This window comes from Betta splendens, chromosome 24, assembly GCF_900634795.4.
Source record: "Betta splendens chromosome 24, fBetSpl5.4, whole genome shotgun sequence".
Classification (NCBI taxonomy): domain Eukaryota; kingdom Metazoa; phylum Chordata; class Actinopteri; order Anabantiformes; family Osphronemidae; genus Betta; species Betta splendens.
In genome coordinates this window covers 10,015,807-10,036,343 of record NC_040901.2, presented here as the reverse complement: position 1 = coordinate 10,036,343, position 20,537 = coordinate 10,015,807, and the positions used below count along the sequence as shown (strand labels likewise).

At 51.1% G+C, this 20,537-nt stretch overlaps 1 protein-coding gene across 4 annotated transcripts in view; it reads left to right on the top strand.

Annotated features, from left to right (window-relative positions):
• The first annotated feature begins 541 nt into the window (after positions 1–541).
• LOC114849438 (pleckstrin homology domain-containing family G member 1) overlaps positions 542–20,537 on the top strand; it is a 35,853-nt gene continuing 15,857 nt past the window's right edge. Inside the window, exon 1 of one of the 4 annotated variants that reach the window (XM_029140896.3) lies at positions 542–684. In XM_029140896.3, the coding sequence (XP_028996729.1) occupies positions 609–684 (76 nt within the window). In that variant the 5' untranslated portion in view covers positions 542–608. Of the gene's footprint in view, positions 685–1,462; positions 1,486–10,540; positions 10,800–15,181; positions 15,558–20,537 lie in introns of those variants that run through there. The other 3 variants (XM_055506110.1, XM_029140898.3, XM_029140897.3) reach the window with 3 other exon arrangements.

Here is a 20,537-nt window from a genome sequence, read left to right as displayed (position 1 = left end):
TTAAACTGACTCATCGTGTGTCACCTTCTTTCCATTTCTCATTTAAAAGTTCTTGGTCTGACATGAGGAGCTGCAGCTGTTGAACTGCACCCAGAGCAGTAAAAACAATCAGTATCTCAGGCTGCTTCCTGAAACACTGTCAATGGTTGTGTCTCATTGTAATTTAATAATAAGGAAAGTTCAGATAAGATCGATGACTTATTATTCTGTAGATGAACTACAGTTATGGGACCTCAACAGAAGGCAGCTACTGTCTGAACATCCCTGAACACATTACAGTATTTACACTGACACTGACAAGCGATTTTTATGGCACTAATGATGCAGGAATACAATTTTACTAATTGATGAAAATGTCTTTTTTATTCAAGAAGACGTCTTTAAGGTTCGATTAACTTTTTTTTCTTCTAAAGGGGGATGCGTGCTGATGTCAGTGTTTTAGGTTTGAGAATTTAAGATAATTAAAAGCTGAATAATTAAGACGATCATCTGACGGTCAGGGTTATGACGCAACCCGACACCGGCCCAGTGAAGTCATTGATTTGTTGCCACCGGACAAGCAGAGGAGGAAAAGCAGCTGAGTGAAGCGTGAAGGACGCCGGCTTATAATGAAGAGCGACCTGTCTCTACGGAACCGACGGCTCCCACGCGTGTCCTCTCCGAAGACGCCTTCAAACAAAACCAGTAAGTGCGACAGCAGTTTCTCCAAACCCCGTCGTTTCCATTAACTCGCCGCAGGAGACGACGCGGAAAAAACGCGCGCCCCCGATCTCGTGATTGTGGCGATAGGGGAGCAGGTGTGAGCTGCGCGTGCACGCGGGACAGCGGCCCCGGGTTAGTCTGGGGATGTCGGCGCGTGACGGAGGCCGATCTGGAAGCAGCTCCGCCGCTGGTGATGACGCGTGAAGGCGACAGCTTCCGAAACGCACGGGTGCGCTTCAAACTCAGCGTTCGCTGAGACGAACCTCAGTTACGCAACAGCTGCAGACGGAGGAGGAAGGAGCCGCTCAGTTGTTTATCCATCCCATCTCACACCGACTCAGTCCAGCTTTCACGAGTGATGATTAATGCCGAATGCCACCGCGACCCACATGTTGCGCTCCGCTTCTGTGACTGAGGAGGAAAAAAAGGAAACGACACTGACGCTCGCTCCTGCTGTCGCTGGCGCACAGACGCGCAGAAGCTTGACGCTCATTTGCATTCTAGCTGAAAGTAGGTTAGAAGTGGATCAAACTCTCTAGCGACTCAAGCTTCTGAAACATTGTTCGTGCGATTGTTAAACATCAGCCTGCTTCCTCTCACCTTAGGAGCAGTAAGTCAGTGGTGACGGTTCATCCTCGCGGTTGGAGAAGGTTGCCAGGTGTTTTCCGGCGTCCGGCTGGTGTGAGAATGCAATCGGAGGCCGGCGACCTTAGCCCCTCCGCTCCCCAGGGTGCCCCCTGTACCGGCCGGCCCCTCTTCTCCCATGTCAGCCGCTGTGTTCAGGTGATTTACTCCACGGATGACATCGTGGCCCTGCGTAATTCTACGCGAGGCTCAAAGGAAGCCATTTTTAGCGTTTTGTTGGCTTTGAACGGAAATATCAGCACGCGATGGGCACGGATGTTCATGTTGGGAGTCGTGGTCTCCAGAGGATGAAGCCTCTGAGTTGTATTGTTTTGAGCGTATTGACGTTGCGTTGCTGTGAGTCTCTTGCTCTTGTTACTGAGTTGCAGGCGTCGTGTTTTCCTCCGTCCGTTTCATGACCCATCTTTTTACTGGAGGACTTTCGCATAGATGCTTCACGCTGGGCGCCTTCGGTTCGGTGCCGTATCACGTTTCTCCCCCTTGAAGATCTGAGGTCGGGCCACGACCCGCTCTGGTTCCGTCGAGGTCCAGGTGGAGCGTGCGCTCAGACCTGCGTAAAGCGCTTCCAGATCACATGTGGCGTTCAAAGACGCTGCGGGCGGAAGAAACCCGCCTGTGATTCCATCGGAGACGAGATGCGTATCTGCAGTGGTTTTCATCGCCGAAGCAGCACTTTGCCCAGTTCTGCTCGGATCCGCCTGTGAGTTATGCTGCCGTGTCCAATCTTCATTCGAGGACGGAGCTGATCTGTCTCCACCTTTCGGGCGGTGGTCCTGGTTGTGCCAGGTGTCAGTCAGCTTCACCGACCGTCGTGAGGTGCGATGCAAACAACAGGGCAGACCTGGGCTGACATGCAAACCATGCTCTTTCACATGCAAAGGCCGGGTGAGGTCGTAGCGGGGTCGAATACGCTGTCGGTCACCGGACGAGGCGCTTTATTTTGAAACTCTCTGTCATAATAATTCCATTCCTGCAAGTGTGCACGTTAACGGTTAAGTTTGCGTCTCGGGGTCCGGCCCAGACTGGAGCGGCGGGTCCGCGTGCAGGGACCTGCTTTTGGAGGCTTGTGTTACCGCGAGACGGAGCCAATCGTTCCTTTTGTCTCCAATGCGCAAATTTAATATTTGATTCCCTGTATTCGTGCTATGTGTCAGCATGCGTCAGTGCGGCACTGCAGGCGGGACGTGACAAAGCCGCCAGGTGGTTAGAAATGACACGTGAAAGGTTTCAAGGTTCTGGAGTGAAAGAGGAGACGTTCCTTTTGAAGATATGACCCAGATTTAAAAACGGTCCTGACCTCTTTACCCTGGGGCTAAATACAGACATCCTACATAGGAACCATGACTTGATCTGTGTGACGACGTTGCCAGGTTTGTTTGCGCAGGTATTGTTCTCTAGAAACTGACTTTTGGATTTTCCGGCGCTCTCTGGCTCCGGTCGGACCAGGTTTGCAGGTCTGAGGTGCTGAGAGCGTGTCTCCGGTTTAAATCCGTCAAACGGGACCGTTGGCTAACGGAGGAACAATAGGCGCTGATTCCACACGAGCTCCGGCTCCTAAAGGAAGCGTCCGATAACGCACAGGTGCCCGTGTTTGTGCAACAGACAGGCGACCAGTCTGCGATTTAAGTACAAGCACGCAGCTTAAAGTGCTTTAGAGATCTGCTGTAAAAACATGTTGCGACTAATTACAAGGTTGGTGACGGGAGGGAAAGTTTGGCCCGGTGACGCGAGCGCTCCCAATGGGTTCCTTCAGGAGGTATTTTAATGTGTGTGCTGAGGGCGGCTTTAATGCCCCCCTGACTGAACACCAGCTATTCTTAGCAGACACATTGTGGCGACGCTTAGTGTTACATTAATTTTAGTGCTGCTCTGTGTGAGTTTTATGACAATCGCTGTAGTCAGACGCTCATGCATTCATTAAACAGCAGCCCGACCTTTTAGTTTATAGCCTCTGTCAAGTTGTATGAAAAATAACAGAACAAAACATTATATATATATACACAATGAGCACACATCTTCTTGTCATTTAAACTAAAGGTCAGAGGTCATGGTCAGACTGTTCTACTCTAAATGTAGAAGTTGTTAGAAGCAGTCTTTGCTCTTCTACGTTTGAGACAGAGCAGCTTTCATCTAAGTTCTTGAGCGTCGCATCCTCACGGGCCCCGTTCCAATGGACTTACAGGGGAAAGCGCAAGAGGGGGCTGTGGATGGGGGGCGGGGAATGACACGTGGGGTCAGGGGTCACCGCTCACCACAACTGGCGAACGTCCCACGAGGACCAGTGACACGTTCGCGCCAGCCGGGCAGATTCCTCGCCAAGTTTAACAGGTGAATGTTGTGGTAGAAAATGCACGGTCGTCACTTATCAGAGAGTCAATGCTCCTTCTATTATGTCCTCATTGATTTAATACGAAGCCACTCAGGAATTCCCCCCGATGTTCCTGCTTTCTAGCCGTCAGTCCGTCTCAGTCAGCAGGTAAGCGCTGGTGGTGGAAGACGACACTAAGGGAGCGGCCTGGGGGATTTTGTGATTAGGGTTTCTGTTACACAGACTCAGACTGACTCACGACGTCCCACGGGCTGTTTGTTTAATAATGTAATAATGGTGACACGGGTTATATTACACCATCCACTGTTGCATTGCACTCGTCTAGAAGCTACTGTAGATCAAGTGGCCAAACTGTGACTCCAGACAATTAATCACCCACCTGTTGTTTGTGTATCAACTCAGCAGGAGGGTTGCGGGTGCCAGGTTTTGACTCCTACGCTGTTTCGTTTCCACTTACTTAATAATGAGGCTACTAGGAACTCGTAGCTTGGACCAGAATGTGAATGTGTGCCATTGTTGGCCTTGGCACCTCCCTCCTCTCCAGTGTGTTCCCCAGGGCCCTGTATATGTGGCTGGCTTCTTTCCTCTCTGATTTTGTTATGTCTACACATCCCCCCCCCCCCAACTTTAGTACTCTATTCCTAGCATCCGTCCATTTAAACGTGTGCGCATAGAGAAGTGCCAAGTGAAAGAGGCCGAGGGACGGAAAGAGAGGATCTGTGGTGATCCTGTTCTAAATTAGTTTGCATTAACTGCTTAAAGGTGTCCCGAATTAAATGAGTTTAGGCCTCGAGCCGTAAATCTGTTGGTAGCCTCTGTGTTTGCTCGCAGTCCGTCTCCTAATGGCAGGCAGAGTGGACCCAGCAGCTGTATTTGAACGTCGCCAGGGGCTCAACCAACTCCACCGCGTGACCTGCGGGTCAAACCAACCAATCACGGGAGAGCGGTGTGTGAGGGGTGCCCTGCGTTTTACCACCCAGCGCACATACTTGTACGCACACACGCAGCTTGTTTCTTGGAGACCGGCAGGTAACCAACAACAGGCTGCGAGCGGCGTCGTAAAGTTTATTAGCACGGGGATAGGTTGCTTTCTGTTGCATGTCCAAGGCACTAAAGCAATGATGGTAATATACGTTTATGAGCTAAGCTGTTCTTGAGAATCGCTCTTGACTCTTAATGTGTCAGGACAAGATGCAATAATGGCAGCAGAATGAATATTTTACAGCTCGCTTCGTGGTTATTTTATTTTGAGGGCAAGTGGAATGGACGACAGCAAAGGGTGGTATCTAGGAAAACGGTTAAAGGTCAGACTCGAACCCACTGGAGCGCGCACACACACACACACACACACACACACACACACTCACTATAAACAAACTGTTGCTGCCGGAGGAATCCCCTCATTAAAAGCAGTGTTGCTGAGGCTGGACTCGCCGAGTGGTGACAGATGTGCTAAACACGGGGATCGACCCGACAACTGGGAGCTGCTCCCAGAGGTAGGTGTGTGTGTGTGTGTGTGTGTGTGTGTGTGTGTGTGTGTGTGTGTGTGTGTGTGTGTGTGTGTGTGTGTGTGTGTGTGTGTGTGTGTGTGTGTGTGTGTGTGTGTGTGTGTGTGTGTGTGTGTGTGTGTGTGTGTGTGTGTGTGTGTGGACCCCAGCGGAGCGCTGCATTCAGGCTCTTTAGCCAAATTTAGCAGAGCTGTTCCAATCAGAGTTGATGTCACTGTTCACTTTCCAATCTGTGAGCGGGGGGTCTGTGTGGGGGAGTGTCCCTCCAATCAGCTAAGCATAGACTGAACAGGCTGCAAACATAAAAGTAATTTATTTCATTGACAGAGAAAAGGACCCCCCCCCCATCCAGGTCTCCCACCCGGCAGCTGTTCCTCTCACTTTCTGCCCTCCCTCCTCACCCGCGTCCCCCATCAGCCCCCGTGTGATGGCTTTGTTTTATTGTTGTGCAGCGGGTCTGCAGGCCCCCCCCCTCCCCCTTCTATGATGGGCAGGGGTCTGACTCGCTGAACGCTGGGGTGGAACCGTGCGGATGCCTCCACAAGCAGAGGATTAGTGGAGGCTGGTGGACATTTGGTTTCTTATTGAGCTTTATGATTATTTAAAGCTGTTCACTTTAGCGTCTCCCTTCTTTATGGGCTCGTAGGCGACAGCGTTTTTTATAATAATAAATACAAGTTATTGTGGAGAAGATCTTGCAGCTGTAGCGGTTGCGTGTGTGTGTTTCACATTCCCCCTAAATATCGGTTCAAACCATCTTTTTATGGTCTGCGTGGTTTAGGAAAACATGCGTATATCACATGTCAGCTCCACTCGGATTCGAGATCCAAACGGCCCAAAAAACAAAACCCAGACAGCGTTGGGAAACAAACAGCATTTATTTGCAGTGTTGACAAGCGACTGTTTCCTGTACAGGAGAAAATATGTAGAGGGAGTGAAAAATGAGACGCGGCCTCTGTTGCTGCGTTGCCGGCCAAAAAATACAGGAAACGCCGACCGGGCGTAACAATGGAAAACCAAAAGAGCCTCGCAATAAAGCACAAATTAGAGAAACCTGAGGTGTGAGCCGCCTAAGGTGCCTAAATGCAGGCCTTCGCTACCTGCCTCTGATTTATGGGGATCTGTGGTGCGTTTGAAAATGGAAACCGCGCTGGTTTCCTGTCTTCCCCGTTCTGTCCCACCGCCGTGGCTCGCTGGCGCAGACCTGTTCACTGATGATGTTTACACCACAGGGCCCACGCTGGGCAGCTCCCGTCCTCATAGGAAATAACTGGATGGCTGAATCAGACGTTGTCGCACACGGTGCGTTCAAGAGCCTCGGGATTCGGGAGCCCTGCAGCCGTCGGGCGTGTTTGTATGTTTATGCTGGACGCAGGGCGGGTCATCGTGCTTGACTCCTCAGCTGCTGTGAGCAGAGGGCCTCGGGGCCACGGCGGCGGTGAGCCATGTGGTGGCTTTTTAAAGCCCCCCCGCTGACTTCCTGTTGGATTAAAGTGTGACGAGATGCAGACAGGCTGTAATGAGCTGTCATCTGCAGCACTTAGTCAAACGGACAACTGCACTCAGCAGAGTTAGCTGGTTTTAGCTGCGCAGACTTATAGCGCGCGTGTGTGTGTGTGTGTGTGTGTGTGTGTGTGTGTGTGTGTGTGTGTGTGTGTGTGTGTGTGTGTGTGTGTGTGTGTGTGTGTAACAGGTGGTATCAGACTCTGTGGATATTTAGGAATGATGGCTTGTGTCTGTCTGCTGCAGGAAAGCATTGTGTGTGCGTGTGTGTGTGTGTGTAGTCAGCTGTCTACATGGAGCAGCCATTGTGCCCTTGGCCCTCAGCAGATGTGGTCTGAACAATGAGTTGGGTAAATAAAAGGAAGTGGTGCATGAGTGTGTTTGTGTGTGTGTGTTTGTGTGTGTGTGTGGGGGGGGGGGGGGGTCGACGTTAGCATTGAATCCACTGATGGCTTATATTAGCAGCACACTTCAGCTGAAACACAATACAAGGGTCGGCCACTGCAGCAACCCTTGAGACAGATAACCACATAGAGAAAGCGGGTGGGGGATAATGAGGGCTACAGTTACCGCGCAGATTGAAGGACAGCATCCCAGTCTTGTCTTTGGGCCAGAGTTTGGTCTCATCCAGATGTTTTCTCACGTTATGCAGCCATTTATTGTTTCAATAAAATACTCTGATGTACTGCTCTACATAAAAAGCAGCTTCCGATGCCGGAAGCCCGATGCGGCGCACGTCCTCTCGTCTCATCGTCCTTGTTCCTTCAGGGCGTGAAAAGTGCTGAGTCAGGACTCTGTATCTGCTGAGGAGTTTATGGGGATCATCTTCCTCGCGGCCACATCTGGCGGTAGTTAGGACCTGTCACTAACGACTGGACGCCCTGTAAACAGCAGGTGACGAAGCTGCTTTGAACAACCCCCAGTTCTCTCCGTTCAGTGTCTTTGATGCCGTGGCGCCTATAGATTAAATATCACCTCATGCATCAGATGGAGCGGTCTCAGCTGTTCCAGGCGTCTGCAGCAGGCGTTGACCGACGTGTCAGTCCAACAGATTCAGGAAAAGCAAACAGCCCACAGTTATGTTGCTAAGCAACTAATAAAAGCCTGTAGCGCCAGTACCTGTAACAAATCCCTTCAAGCCCCTCGTGCCCCCTGCTGCCTTTAGTTTCAACAGGTTCTTTGCCATATTTGCCTCATCGGCTGTTTTCTCCCCCTTTTATTCTTCTTCTATGCTTCTTTTTACAAAGTGGCATTTCTCATCATGAGACCCAGCTATGAAAGGCTCACTGGCGGCCGACAAGGCCACCGTTTATGGCCGGCTCCTAATTTGGGGCTTCCAAGTCTCAAAACCCATTATTGACTTTATTACGGTGGGAGGACGCGGGTTCGAAAGCGAGAGGGACGACGGGAGCAGAGTGCGGGCGGAGAAAAGAGCCGGAGGAATGAAAGCCGGCGGCCGACGCTCTTAGGGAGGGCTCCTGTTCAGCAGAGGAGCCACTTTCCTTTAGTACTGTAAATAATAGCCCCTGCTTGAGTTGGACGGCTTTCACGGCTGCTTTTGTGCGCGGTGACATCTTGGGTTCCCTGAAGAGCGGAGGGGGTTCTCACCGGCATGGGAAAGGCCCAAACCAAAGGCCCGGCGGGTCAAAGGGAACCTGCCAACACGCTCTCCCGGCTCTTTATCGGGCTCAGGCTCCTAATCGGAGCCGCGGACGCCGTGCGGTGCCGCTGCCTCATCGCGCGTGAACTGACGCATTTTGGCTCCCACTTGTGAACGCGGCCGCTCAGCTGTCGAGATGTGGCCTCTTTTCCCCCCTTTTAACTATATTGTAACACGTTTAATCTTCACGCCAAACACATGCAAGATGTTCCGTTCATGTTTGAAACCCTCAGAGGTCGTATCAGTTACGCTTCTTAAGAAATATTAGTTTAATGTGTGTGTGCGCCTCAGGGACGATGGGAGACTCACTGATTTCAGGCTGATGATTCTTTGCTTTCTGCTTTTTACGCTGCATGTTACTTGTTCTGCCATCACCAATATTAAATCTCAATCTCAGTATAATCTCTTTTAAATGACCAATTAAGAAGCTGCACTCAGACACTTACTCCATGAAATCCCTGGATCAGAAAAGGTCAGAAGCCATCACATGGCATGATTCACCTGCTCGATGATGTCACATCCTGTTTGAGGCCTTCAGATTACGAACAATCACATTGAGGAAGCAGAGGACTGGGAGGAAATGTGAGTTTGTGCTTCCTGTTTTAAGCTCATGCCTAGTTCAACTTTTATTTGGCCTCTTCTCTTGTTGAGCACAACTTCTCTCTATATCCATCCCATCCCCACGAGCAAAAATATACCAGCCTCCTCCCTTTTTCCATTGCATGCAGCTATTTTCTTCTGAAATTACCTCGCAGACCGGCAGCACCTGCGTATTTGGAACAGGACGTGACCGGCTTCCTTTTTATATTCTGGGTTCATGACATCAGCGCCTCCTGGACTTCACCTACTTTCTGTTATTTTCAACAATGAAGGATCACCTGAATATATTCAAGATTCATTCATGATTCATGTCTTTTGACGGTTATACAGATTTGCATAACATATAAAATACAAAGAAACCGCTCCATTTTAAACAGTTCCATTGTCGTGACCACCTACTGATGTGGAACAATGACAGGAAAAAGCTGAAAGTCCATTACGGTTGTTTTGCTGTTGACGAGCCAGCTGACTCTCCTACCAAACTCCACCCGTCTTGTCCTCGAAGCAAAATAAAAGCAATGATAACAATGAGCAACGGTTCAACCGCTCGTTTTTCCCGCGGAAACGTCCTCTCGTCTGTCCTCGTCTTTGTCCGACTGTAACTGGAAGGTGTCGCTCCGATACGAGGACTCTGTTTGGTTTGTTTATATCAGCTTTGGGCACTGGTCAGTGTTTCAGTAGGTCACACACAGAAAGTTCCTCGGCTGATTGACACGGGGCACTCACGTAAAATGAGTAACGAAGAAGTAGGTCATGTTTTTGAAGCAAAGTGTGTTGTTGCTCCTTATCAAAGTGCTGGAGACTCGCGTGCAGCGCTGCTTTTCTTGGAAAAACCTGAAGTGTGTGTGTGTGTGTGTGTGTGTGTGTGTGTGTGTGTGTGTGTGTGTGTGTGTGTGTGTGTGTGTGTGTGTGTGTGTGTGTGTGTGTGTGTGTGTGTGTGTGTGTGTGTGTGTGTGTGTGTGTGTGTGTGTGTGTGTGTGTGTGTGTGTGTGTGCTTTATCAATCCCAGGAAGCCTTGCTACCAGCAGGCAGGAATAACAGCCTCTCGCTGGGAGAGGGGACTTTCCTCCGTCCTGCTCTGGACGCAGAACAATGACCAAATTACTCACACAATGACCAGTCGCTCGGGTGTTTTCTCTGTGCGCTCACACGGAGCGGCTCACAGCAGGTTGCTCTTTGAGCCCGGAGCCCTGTGATCTCCGCTCCGTATTTTTTTTTGGTGCAGTTTGACCCTTTCAGACCTCTCGCATCCAACGTGCTCGTATGTGGATGCTGCGTGCATCGTGCGACCCCTCGTCTCCTCCTGCTCGTTTCCCTTCTCCTCACGTTGCCACGGCTTCGCCGACGACTCCTTTGGCCTCTTTTTTCATTTTCCCGTCCCGTCAGTGTCACTTCGGTCACTCGCTCCTGCAGCGCTGGCCACCGTCCAGTCCAGATAGATAGAGAGAGAGAGAGGGAGAACAAGGTCCTGGCTGCGAAGAGGGAGAGAAACTAGTCTTGCAGCAGTAATTGGTCAGGAAGTGGGCTGCGTGGATGTGCAGGCTCCTCTCTCCCCGTCTCCCCCCCTCCCCTCCCAGTGGGCAGCCAGTTCCGCTGCATTCTGCTTCCATCTGTTCCCCTCATCTCTCTCTCTCTCTCTCTCTCTCTCCGGTCCGTTACTGTTTCTTTTTCTCTCCCGTCTGACCTCATACTGAAGAGGTGTGGACCGCGGACCGGGGCCGCCTTGACTCCAGCCTCCCTCTCTGACACTGCGTGAAACTTTTCCAATGCCCGGACATGGATCTACCCGGTGAAAGGATACTGGGACACGAGCAGCTGAGGAAGGGATAATCGTGGGAATGGTCTCTGCGAGGTGGGTGACAGGTTGTCTTTGTGGGTAATTCTAGACTGCTGCGACACAGTACATGGCTTCTGCGTTAAGCTACTGTAAATGTCTCTGCTTTCACAGTGGGATCAGCCACACTACAGACTTTTGCCCTTTTTAAAAGTCCAGGTCTTTATTTAATCATAATTATAGCTGTGGAGTCAGCAAACCTAGTCTGATCTCCAATTACTCTGCCCAGAGTTTCAATTTAGTGTGACTCTAATGAAACCTTTGCCCACTTGTGTAATTAGACCCCACAGCAGACTGGAGTCAGACCAGCGTTTTCTGCTCAAGCTGACCGGTCCTGTGGCGGCGCTGCTGCGTGTGCTGATAGGTGGGTTTGTTTTGTTTGGGGAAGGCTGATAAATCCAACATCTGGCGCCCCGTGATTTAGCTGCTGCTCTCCAGCTTGATTTAGTTGGTAAAATAATCAGGAAACTGCAGAAGTCAGATATTTTTTATCGTCAGTGAGTTGACGCAGTTTCAATATACAGTAATAAATCTGTGTGTGTGTGTGTGTGTGTGTGTGTGTGTGTGTGTGTGTGTGTGTGTGTGTGTGTGTGTGTGTGTGTGTGTGTGTGTGTGTGTGTGTGTGTGTGTGTGTGTGTGTGTGTGTGTGTGTGTTCTCCTCTGTGGTGTGTCCTCATTCTTGGAGCTCTAACTGGAGCACTCAGCTTCTGAGGGACACAGATTTGCCGATAAAATAGGATGGACTCATTTGTTGTCATGTGTGACTTTAAAAACTTTGGTTTCTGGCACGAAAAGTTTCAGTTTTCCATTTAGTTTCTATTGGTTTAACTCTGAGTCAGTTGTTGTTTCTTCTGTAACAACCTACTGTAAAAACCTTTAGTAAAAACCTTTAGCATACTGATAATTAATGAAAATCCACCCTTTTGTACGGTAACGAGGAGATATAAATGAATCAATATGACAATATTATATTATTTTAACGTAACACAGAGTCACGTGTTTCCCTAATGGGAGAAAATTCCCTTGGTCTCCGCTCTGTTGGACCCTTGTCCTGGATTTTAATCTAAGGCTAAACACAGCTTCCTCCTCATATCCGCCACACATGCTCACATAGTCACTCAACACAGTGTAACTCTGGGTAGTGACACACACACACACACACACACACTACTGTATAACCTGACAGAGATGAACACAAATGAAATGAAACTGATGCTCTGTCTCCAAAGAGGGAAAACAAAGTGTTGCTTCACGGAGTGACGTGATTTTCAGTTACTTGACATGAACTCCTGGAAACCACCTGTTTAATTCTGGGGAACCGTCACGGTTGCTCTTGTTTTTGCTGCCGGTCACGACTGTTGTTTAGTCTGCTCTTGTTTTCCTGGACGCTCCGCTCGCTCCTCCAGCGCAGCCAAATCTGAGGGATTCCTGCACTTTTATAACCTCCAGTCGCTTCGTTGGCCTGATTTCTAGCCAGCGACGCGCATAAATGCTTGATGCGGTCGTGGCCCAGCCTGCAGACCCTTTGCTGCTGCAGGAGGAAGAGCTCTGAGAGGAACCGGGGAAGAATTAAATGGCAGGTTCTGTCCATCACTGACTGGAAAACCATGAACAAAACACTTTTCTTCCACATCAACCTGGAGTTAAACTCTTAAGTAGACCTACAAAGATGACCTTTAACCTTAGCGACCACGGTGGCGGAATGGAAACCAGCCTGTCTTTGCTCGTTTTTTTTTATTTCTCTGTATCTGAGTATATAATAGGTGAAGTGGTAGCTAGAAAGTGCACGGCAGCTGTTGATTCACGTTGATTTATTGCCATGTTGCATTTACTGAAGTCTGAGCCAGGAATGATGTCACCGCCGAGTGGACCGCGTTCACAGTGAGCCTATTTACGGAAGGACCTTTAAATAATGGCACATGGTTTGTTTGGGTTTTACTTGTTTGTGGTGATCATCTGTTTGATGCAGTGAAGGACGGGTTCTCCGCTTTAAAGTCCATTGAAGTGCTAATGGGCTGAGCCAGTGAGTGAAAGGGTTAATGAAGAACTGTGGCGGCAGAAACAAAAGCTTTAAGAGTTAGTGGCACTTCAGGAATCTGACAGGAAAAGAGAAAGAGGGCGAGTGTGTCTGCGGATGATCCATCTTGCTAATGACAAAGACGGACGCGGGGGGGTGAACTGTACAAGAATGACCCCACACCCACATCCACCCACAACTCCAGCCATTAGTCAGAGCCCGTCTCGGCTCAAAGTCTGTTTCTCTCCCACATTGTCCCGGTTTGGTCCTCGCGCTGCAGACGTTACCACAGAAACATAGTCCTCGCCTTCAAGTGTGGACAGCTGAGAAAATGAGGAGGCTGCGTGAGCTGCAGATCGGGCCCACACACACACACACACACACACACACACACACACACACACACACACACCACTGCAATAACAACCATCAAATTAGTTCCCCGCCTCTTTCCGCCTGTAGCCCTCCCACCTCCAGGACATTCAAGCGGTGGGGACAGACTTTATTACGGCCACAGTAAAGCATCCACAAGACGCTGGGTCCCAGTTTACAGAGCTGCTGAAGAAGCCGTGTGCGCGTGTGTGAACCCTGTGCCCTGCCTCGGTGTTTGCATTGCCCCGGCGTTATGAGGAATGAAGTGGTTTAATGACAATAAGCGCTTTCTTCCCCCCTCACTGTCTTTCCACATGCCGCCCGGCCCCGGAGATGAATGCCTCCCAGTCGTCATAGTGACCAGCAAAGCTCCGGCCCCGGTCCTCTTGGCAACACCGCGGCCTCTCCAGCCATCAGTCCCGACTGGAGAGGGTGTTTGTCTCTTTGTAGGGTCTCAACACTTACTGCCTGCTTGTTGCAGTTGTGAGCCTTGAAAAGGACCGAGGTCCGCTGGGAAAAGCTCCCGAGGCGGTGACCAGTCACATCCAGGAAGGGAGGAGGGGGTGGAGCGGGGGCCATCGGCCTAAACGGGGGGCCGCCAGATAAGCCAGGCCACTGCTGTAGGTTCCTGTCATCAACAGGTCGTGCTTGGTTGAAGCGAGGGGTTTGGACGCGGCCTCTGTGTGTTTAGAGGTGCTCATTATGCTCATTATGGGCCGTGTTTGTGTGTGAGAGAGGTGGCAGGGGAGGGGGAGGGGGGGAGTGGATTTGGAGTGAAGGTTTAGGGGCTTCGTGGGTCAATGGGCCCTCGGGCCATTAGAGAGGGGTCGTGCTTCTCTGGGTCTTATCAGTTTGTGTGTGTGTGTGTGTGGGGGGGGGGGGGGTCCAGGGGGTCTCTATTATTGTAGTGGTTAGGAGAAGGGGGTGGTTTAAGCAGGACCCCATGCTGCTGGGACCAGTTTCTGTCTTTAAGGAGGAACTACAAATAGTAAGGAGATTTGCTTTGGTGTGTGTGTGTGTGTGTGTGTGTGTGTGTGTGTGTGTGTGTGTGTGTGTGTGTGTGTGTGTGTGTGTGTGTGTGTGTGTGTGTGTGTGTGTGTGTGTGTGTGTGTGTGTGTGTGTGTGTGTGTGTGTGTGTGTGTGTGTGTGTGTGTGTGTGTGTGTGTGTGTGTGTGTGTGACGGAGGACCTGTTGCGACGGGTCTGAGTTACAACAGTCCAGATGCAGCATGTGGTGCTGAGGTGAAGCCATTTGCCATCAACTGCCAGACATTGGTGACATATAAGTCAATATTAGTCAATATAATTCCCCCATCATTTTCCTACATAGTTCTCAATTTTTTTATTTCTACTAACGGTTGTTGTTGTCTGTAGAAGAGTTTTATGTTTTGTTTCATAAAAGCATGAATTGCAGCAGACATTCCAAGCATCAAATTAAAAAGATGTCATTTAATATCAGCCATGAAACCCGTAGATGCGAGTAGAGACACATCACAGGGTTTGGAAACCGGCGCATGGCATTGTTTGTCCTGCTTCATTTGATCCAGATGTTCATGTAAATTCTCAAAACGGGATTAGAAGCTCTCTCGCGCGTCCTCCGGCTTCAGCCTCCCTCTGATCCGGGCCCATTGAGCAGCGTAGCGTGTCACCGTGGACGTGGAGCCTTTGTCCGAGACCTATTGATCAGAACCCCCCCTTTTGCGTGTAAAGTGGCTGTACATGTGTGATCTCTGGAGCTGGGCGCTAACAGCAGTGGACCCGCTGAGCACAAAAGGAGCCGCCCGCCCCGCGTGCATGCGTTGGTTAGCTACAGATAAAAGTGTGAATCTGGAGCCAAAGGAGGAGAAGAGGGGAAATAAATAAGGAGGAAAGACAGAATAGGTGAAGGAGGAGGCTCTTAATGTGGAACTCCCAACTCCTTACTTTTGGCTGTGGGGGAGAGAGAGGAGGAGTCAGGGGGAGGGGAATACCCAGCAGGGAGGGAGCAGAGGCCGAGGCTCTGACACACACACACACACACACACACACACACACACGCAGACGCACACATGCACACTTCTGAGGCGCTCGTACGCGCTGGATGTGCTGCCGCGGGAGGAAGGGACGGATAGAGGCAGTCAGAGGGAGCAGACAGGAAGGAGAAGGGCTACGAGAGTGTGTGGATGTGCCAGTGCAGGCGCCGGAGAGTGCGTCCGGTCCTGCTTGTGTTGTGGCCGAGCGGAGGAAGGATCCACTATGACTGACTGAGACAGGACTCCCAAACTTTGGAATACTGCTGGGAATACTGCTGGGAATACTCTGGATATGTAAGGTGCCCTGGAAGTCCCACGTTCGTCCAAACCAGTGCCAAACCAGTTACAAGTCCGACTGGTGCCACGATGCCCACCGGTAAGTTGACCCTCGGGTGAATTGGTGGTGGAGGGTTGAGCAGCATCCTGATCCTGATGCCGGACGCGGGGACGCTTGTGTGAATGCATTCAAAGAACCAAAGGTCCTGCTTTTCAAGTGGCAACTGGTCCAACATCACACGGCAGCTTCCAAACGGGAGGTTTTCCCCACTGGCCTCTGATGGTTGGGCTGTTTGCTTTGCTGGCTCTTTTGTGCGGTGTGTGTGTGATTATTTTCTCCCCCCCCCCCCCCCCCGCTCGCCCGACGGCGAGGAGTGAAGCGCGTCTCTCAGCGGGGTCTTCTGCTTGTTTTCCCGGCCCTCCGGCGTTGAATGGAGCCTGTTTGCTTTCTCGCAGACACCGCGGGTAAAGTTACCGGCGATGGTGACGACGGTGCAGACGGCTTTTCTTCTGTTTGTTGGCGCGAGACGCAGCCGCTGGCTATGAATGCGACTTTGTTGGCAGGGGCAGACACAACTCCATGCGCTGGTGAATGTGGGTCTGCGTGGGCGTGTTGCAAGCTGCAAAATAAGTGAAACGGGTCAAACTGCGTCTCTGGTTTCTGGCAGTTAGAGTGAGCAAAAATACTTTATTGTCCTCCTTTGTTGTGATGCAAGATCTGTGGACGCCAGCACATGTGTGCGCTTCCTCTCGCTGGGTGGAGGTTTGACGGAGGGTTGAGATGCCATTCTGCAGCCGGTGACCCAAATTAGAGCCTGGAGGGCAGCAGTTGGGGGGCGGGCGGCTAAAAATGGGGAGAGAGGGGGAGAGAGAGAGGAGAGGGGTGAGGAGGGGGAATAATTACTGTGTGGAGCGAACTCTTTAGTTTCGAGGTGCCACAGACAATAGAGCCCTCCATCGTCCCGTCCCCCCGCCCTCGGTGGCCGTGCAGGCTTTTTTTTTTTTTTTTTTTTATCTCAACCTCCTGCATCACTATGTGCCGAATGATGTATGTGTGTGTGTGGTGTGCAGAGGACGGAGGATCATCCATTTGCATAGTGAGGCCAATGCAAAGCGGCCACTTGGTAGGTTTTGTAGTTTTAAGGCTGAAGCTGAGCAACAGTCTCGTGTGTGTGTGTGTGTGTGTGTGTGTGTGTGCGCGCGCGCGCGACCTCCATCAACTCCCGCGTTGTGTTTAAACTTCTTTACGGGTCTTGACACATGATGGGACGTTTAAAGCACCGTCTTGGTGTCTGGTGTCAGAGCGTGTGCAGCTTATACACATGTTAAAGGAGCAATGCTTATTTTCTCTTTCACCTCCTCAAGTCTTCTCTCCATCTGCCCTCCGAAACAGCTGTATTGTAATATACGACCACCAAGCCCTGCTCTTTGTTAGTCCAGCGAGGAGTTTCTCAGGGGAGTCCTCTCTCTCTCTCTCTCTCTCTCTTTCTCTCTGTCACTTTCTGCTCCCCCACAGTTGTTGCGGTGTGAAATCTCGAGTGACACTTTAAGGCCCTTAGCGTCAGTTGAGATCAGGCCTGCGTCTTCATCGGAAACACAAAATGACCCGGCCGACGTGAGACTGGAACCGAAGAGGGAGCAGCAGCGCCGGTTGTTCAACCCAAAAGATTTTCGTGGGGGGGGTAGGATTCAAGCGGAGACACAACGCAAGTGGGAAGTGGAGAAGTCAGGGAGCGGAGGGGCGGGTGGTGTTTGGCCTTTGGCCTCTTCCTCATCTGTTCTTCCTTCTTCCATTCCGTTGGGTCCTCTCCTCCTCATTTCTCACTGCTAGAGTCACACATCCTTACTTTCTTTACTTGCTTTAGTCCAAACTGTCGCCCTCGCCGTCAAACCCACCTCTTCGCTGCTCGGCGCGAAGTCAGCGCTGAGCCCGTCGGCCATCTGGTTCAGCCTGTCGCAAAATAAACAGCACACACCCGCAAACAAGGCAGATTAAAGGCGCCGCGGGCTGCAGAGCGTGTGGTCGAGTCCTGTGCGGCCGGGCTCTCGGGCATTTTCCCTCCGCGGCTGCTAATTTCCACATAAATCTTATCGCTGTGAATGGTGTGTCTGAAATGCTCGAGCAGTCACTGAGAGGTCAGCGGCTCAGGGTGCGCTTCACAGGTCACAGGTCGTCCATTTTAGCTAAAGTGCCCCAATAATTATTGTTCTATAGATGATTTAGAAGGCAATAATGCAGAAGGAGCCTGGATATATGTGTTTGAATATGTAGACGAGTACTCGCCTGCGTTCAGATGACACTCGGTAATTTGAGTGTGGACAGGGAGTGTTGTGGACATATGTGCTCCAAATGCAAATATGAGCCTCGGTGGTCTGCGGCCGCGTGCTCCACACAGGCGAGTCCTTGTGTATTTTTGCATTGTGGAAGTATGCGCTCGGAGGGCCTCGGTTCCAGCCCATAGGAATGTCCCGCGGAGCCTCCGGGCACAGCGAAGCCGGCCGAGCCGCCCCATGACCCGCCGAGCATATTTAAGGTGTAAATCATCACAGAGGAGGAAGGGAAGAAGAATGGTAGGAAGGGAGGAAGACGGCGTGTGGATGGGAAGCGGAAACGGTAAGAAATGGTCCCGGCAGCAGAATGAGAATGAGCTAATGGGACTGAAGGGCCACACATGCGGGTGTTGGACTGGACCTTAGGACTGTTTGGACGGAGGGACCCTCCCTGAAAGTTAGCTTGGCTCCAGTGTTGGCACCAGCGTACTGCTGATTGTCAGCTAGCCGCTCCTGGTTGCAACCCAATAATTAGGGGGCTTAAAATAAGCTGGATCTCTTCTTCCCTCTGTTGTGTTTCCACGCGCATGCGACGTAACGCGTTTATGGGTTTAATAAGCGTCTGCACTGACGGAGACGGGCGCGTTGGCGGCTGTTTGCTGACCACTCACAATATAAAGACATAAAGAGAGTGAGTCATTCACGGAAGCCAAGTTATCAGGTTTCAGTCGTGTCCCGTTGTCATGTCTCGCTTTGATACGTGACAATGCTCCACGCGTGACCCTTCGGGGTCGCCTCCAGTTTACCAGAAATGAACTGGTTAAAACCTCGTTTCCAGTAAACGAAAGCGAAGACAGGGATGTGGACGAGATCCAGATGACGGCTCAGTGAGCAGAGTCTTCAACAGTAGTAAACTAAAAGTAAACTAGTAAACTAAATTTAAGCACAAGAGTTGTGTTCACAATCACAGACTTCTCATAGAGCAGGAAACAACGTGATTCCCAGTATTTTGTGTGTTTATTGTCTCCTCTCTCGTCTGTCTGGTTTCCCCCGGTTCTTCAGACAGGCCTGATGTTGGGAATATTAAACTTGGCCGAGCAGCAGCGCGGCCCCTCTTTGTTATTGTCGAGTCAAATGAAAGCCAGATATTAGAGCCAGGCCGCGGAGGCACACACTGATTCACTCTCTCTCCCCAGTCTGGCAGGGAACGCAGCCCTCACACACTATCCTAATCCTCACGCACACGGACGCGCACACACACACAGACACACACACACACACACAGGAGAAACAGTCCCGACCTGCACTTACAACCATAATTAGAGATGATTTACAAGGATCAGGTTGAACATAATCTGGACGAGAGGTAACTGAAGCCTGTGTGTGTGTGTGTGTGTGTGTGTGTGTGTGTGTGTGTGTGTGTGTGTGTGTGTGTGTGTGTGTGTGTGTGTGTGTGTGTGTGTGTGTGTGTGTGTGTGTGTGTGTGTGTGTGTGTGTTGGGGGGGGCAATTCACCCAGGAAATGACCAGGGTGTGCCCCAAGCATGAGGCTGGAAGGTGGGAAGGATGGGCTGGACAAACAGGAGATGGAGCAATCTGCGCCTGTGATGTTTGGGTTTCACTAAAACACATGGTTTCTCTGTATTTGCGTGCGTGTGTGTGTGTGTGTGCCTGTATCAAGCTACAATGGCTGGTGTGAGGACCATTAGGTTATTAGCTCGGTCCGTGTTATCTCAGAGGTGATAAACCTAATGCATTCTGTGTGAAGCACACACAGCCCAGATTTCAATACATCACCCGCCGCGATAAGGGCTCCGTTACCTATTAATGCCACGCTGTGTAATTCAGCCTTTGTGCATTGTGCCTCATAGCTTTCAAATCTAAGACCGACTAACGCAGCTTCGTGGCACCTCCTCAGTTTTGGACGGTCCAGTTCCTTGATGCTGTTCTTGGCAGCGCTGCGGAGCAGAGACGAGCGCATCGGACACTCCCTCCACCGTCGCCTTTGGGAGGCAGATTTCCAAACATTTCAGATTCCTAAAGAGGAATAATTTATGGAGTTCCTGCATCACAGGTGTTCCTAATAAAATGGCACTGAAAACTTCATTCAAACATTTGGGGTTTTGACATCAGAAGGGAATCTATCCGCCTCATGAGCAACATTCGGGTTCATTTTCGCGTCTGAGCTCCAGCCAGAACCGTGAGCTCTCCTCGTCACCCGACCGGTCCAGCAAACGCGGCCGCCGCTCAAAGGAGGTGTCACCGCGGCCGCGAACAAAGGCCTTGAGGCTGCCGTTTGAAAGGCGAGCGAGCGGGCGAGCGAGTGGGCGAGCGAGCGAGAGCGGGCGCAGGTTCACCTTTCATGTTGTGGAAGGCGCCTGTGATCTGCGCCCGCTTTGATGTGAGACGGGTTCAGCTGGTGCTGGTTCCGAGCGGCGGCGTCCTGCGAGGCTGCGTCGAATAGTTTCGTGCGATGCATCGCTTCCCTCCTCGCCGCATCGAGCTGCGTCCGGTTCTCTGGGCCGTTTTATGAAACACTCCCCAGGAAAACGTTAAAGGAAACTCTGAGAGCGTGACTGCGGGGCCGTTGGAAGTCCGTGATCATGCCTTCAGATCTCCCCACAGACACCAGCTTGTCAGCCAGCTTGGCACCGGCTCGATGCTAAATAGGACGCACAAACACACACTGCTCTGTGTGTGTGTGTGTGGAAATAGGCCTTTCATTCATGGCCTCCGAACGGAGCGCTCGCAGCTTAAACGGGAGCTTTCTCGCTCGCCGGCTCACACACAAACACACCGACGGCGTCGCG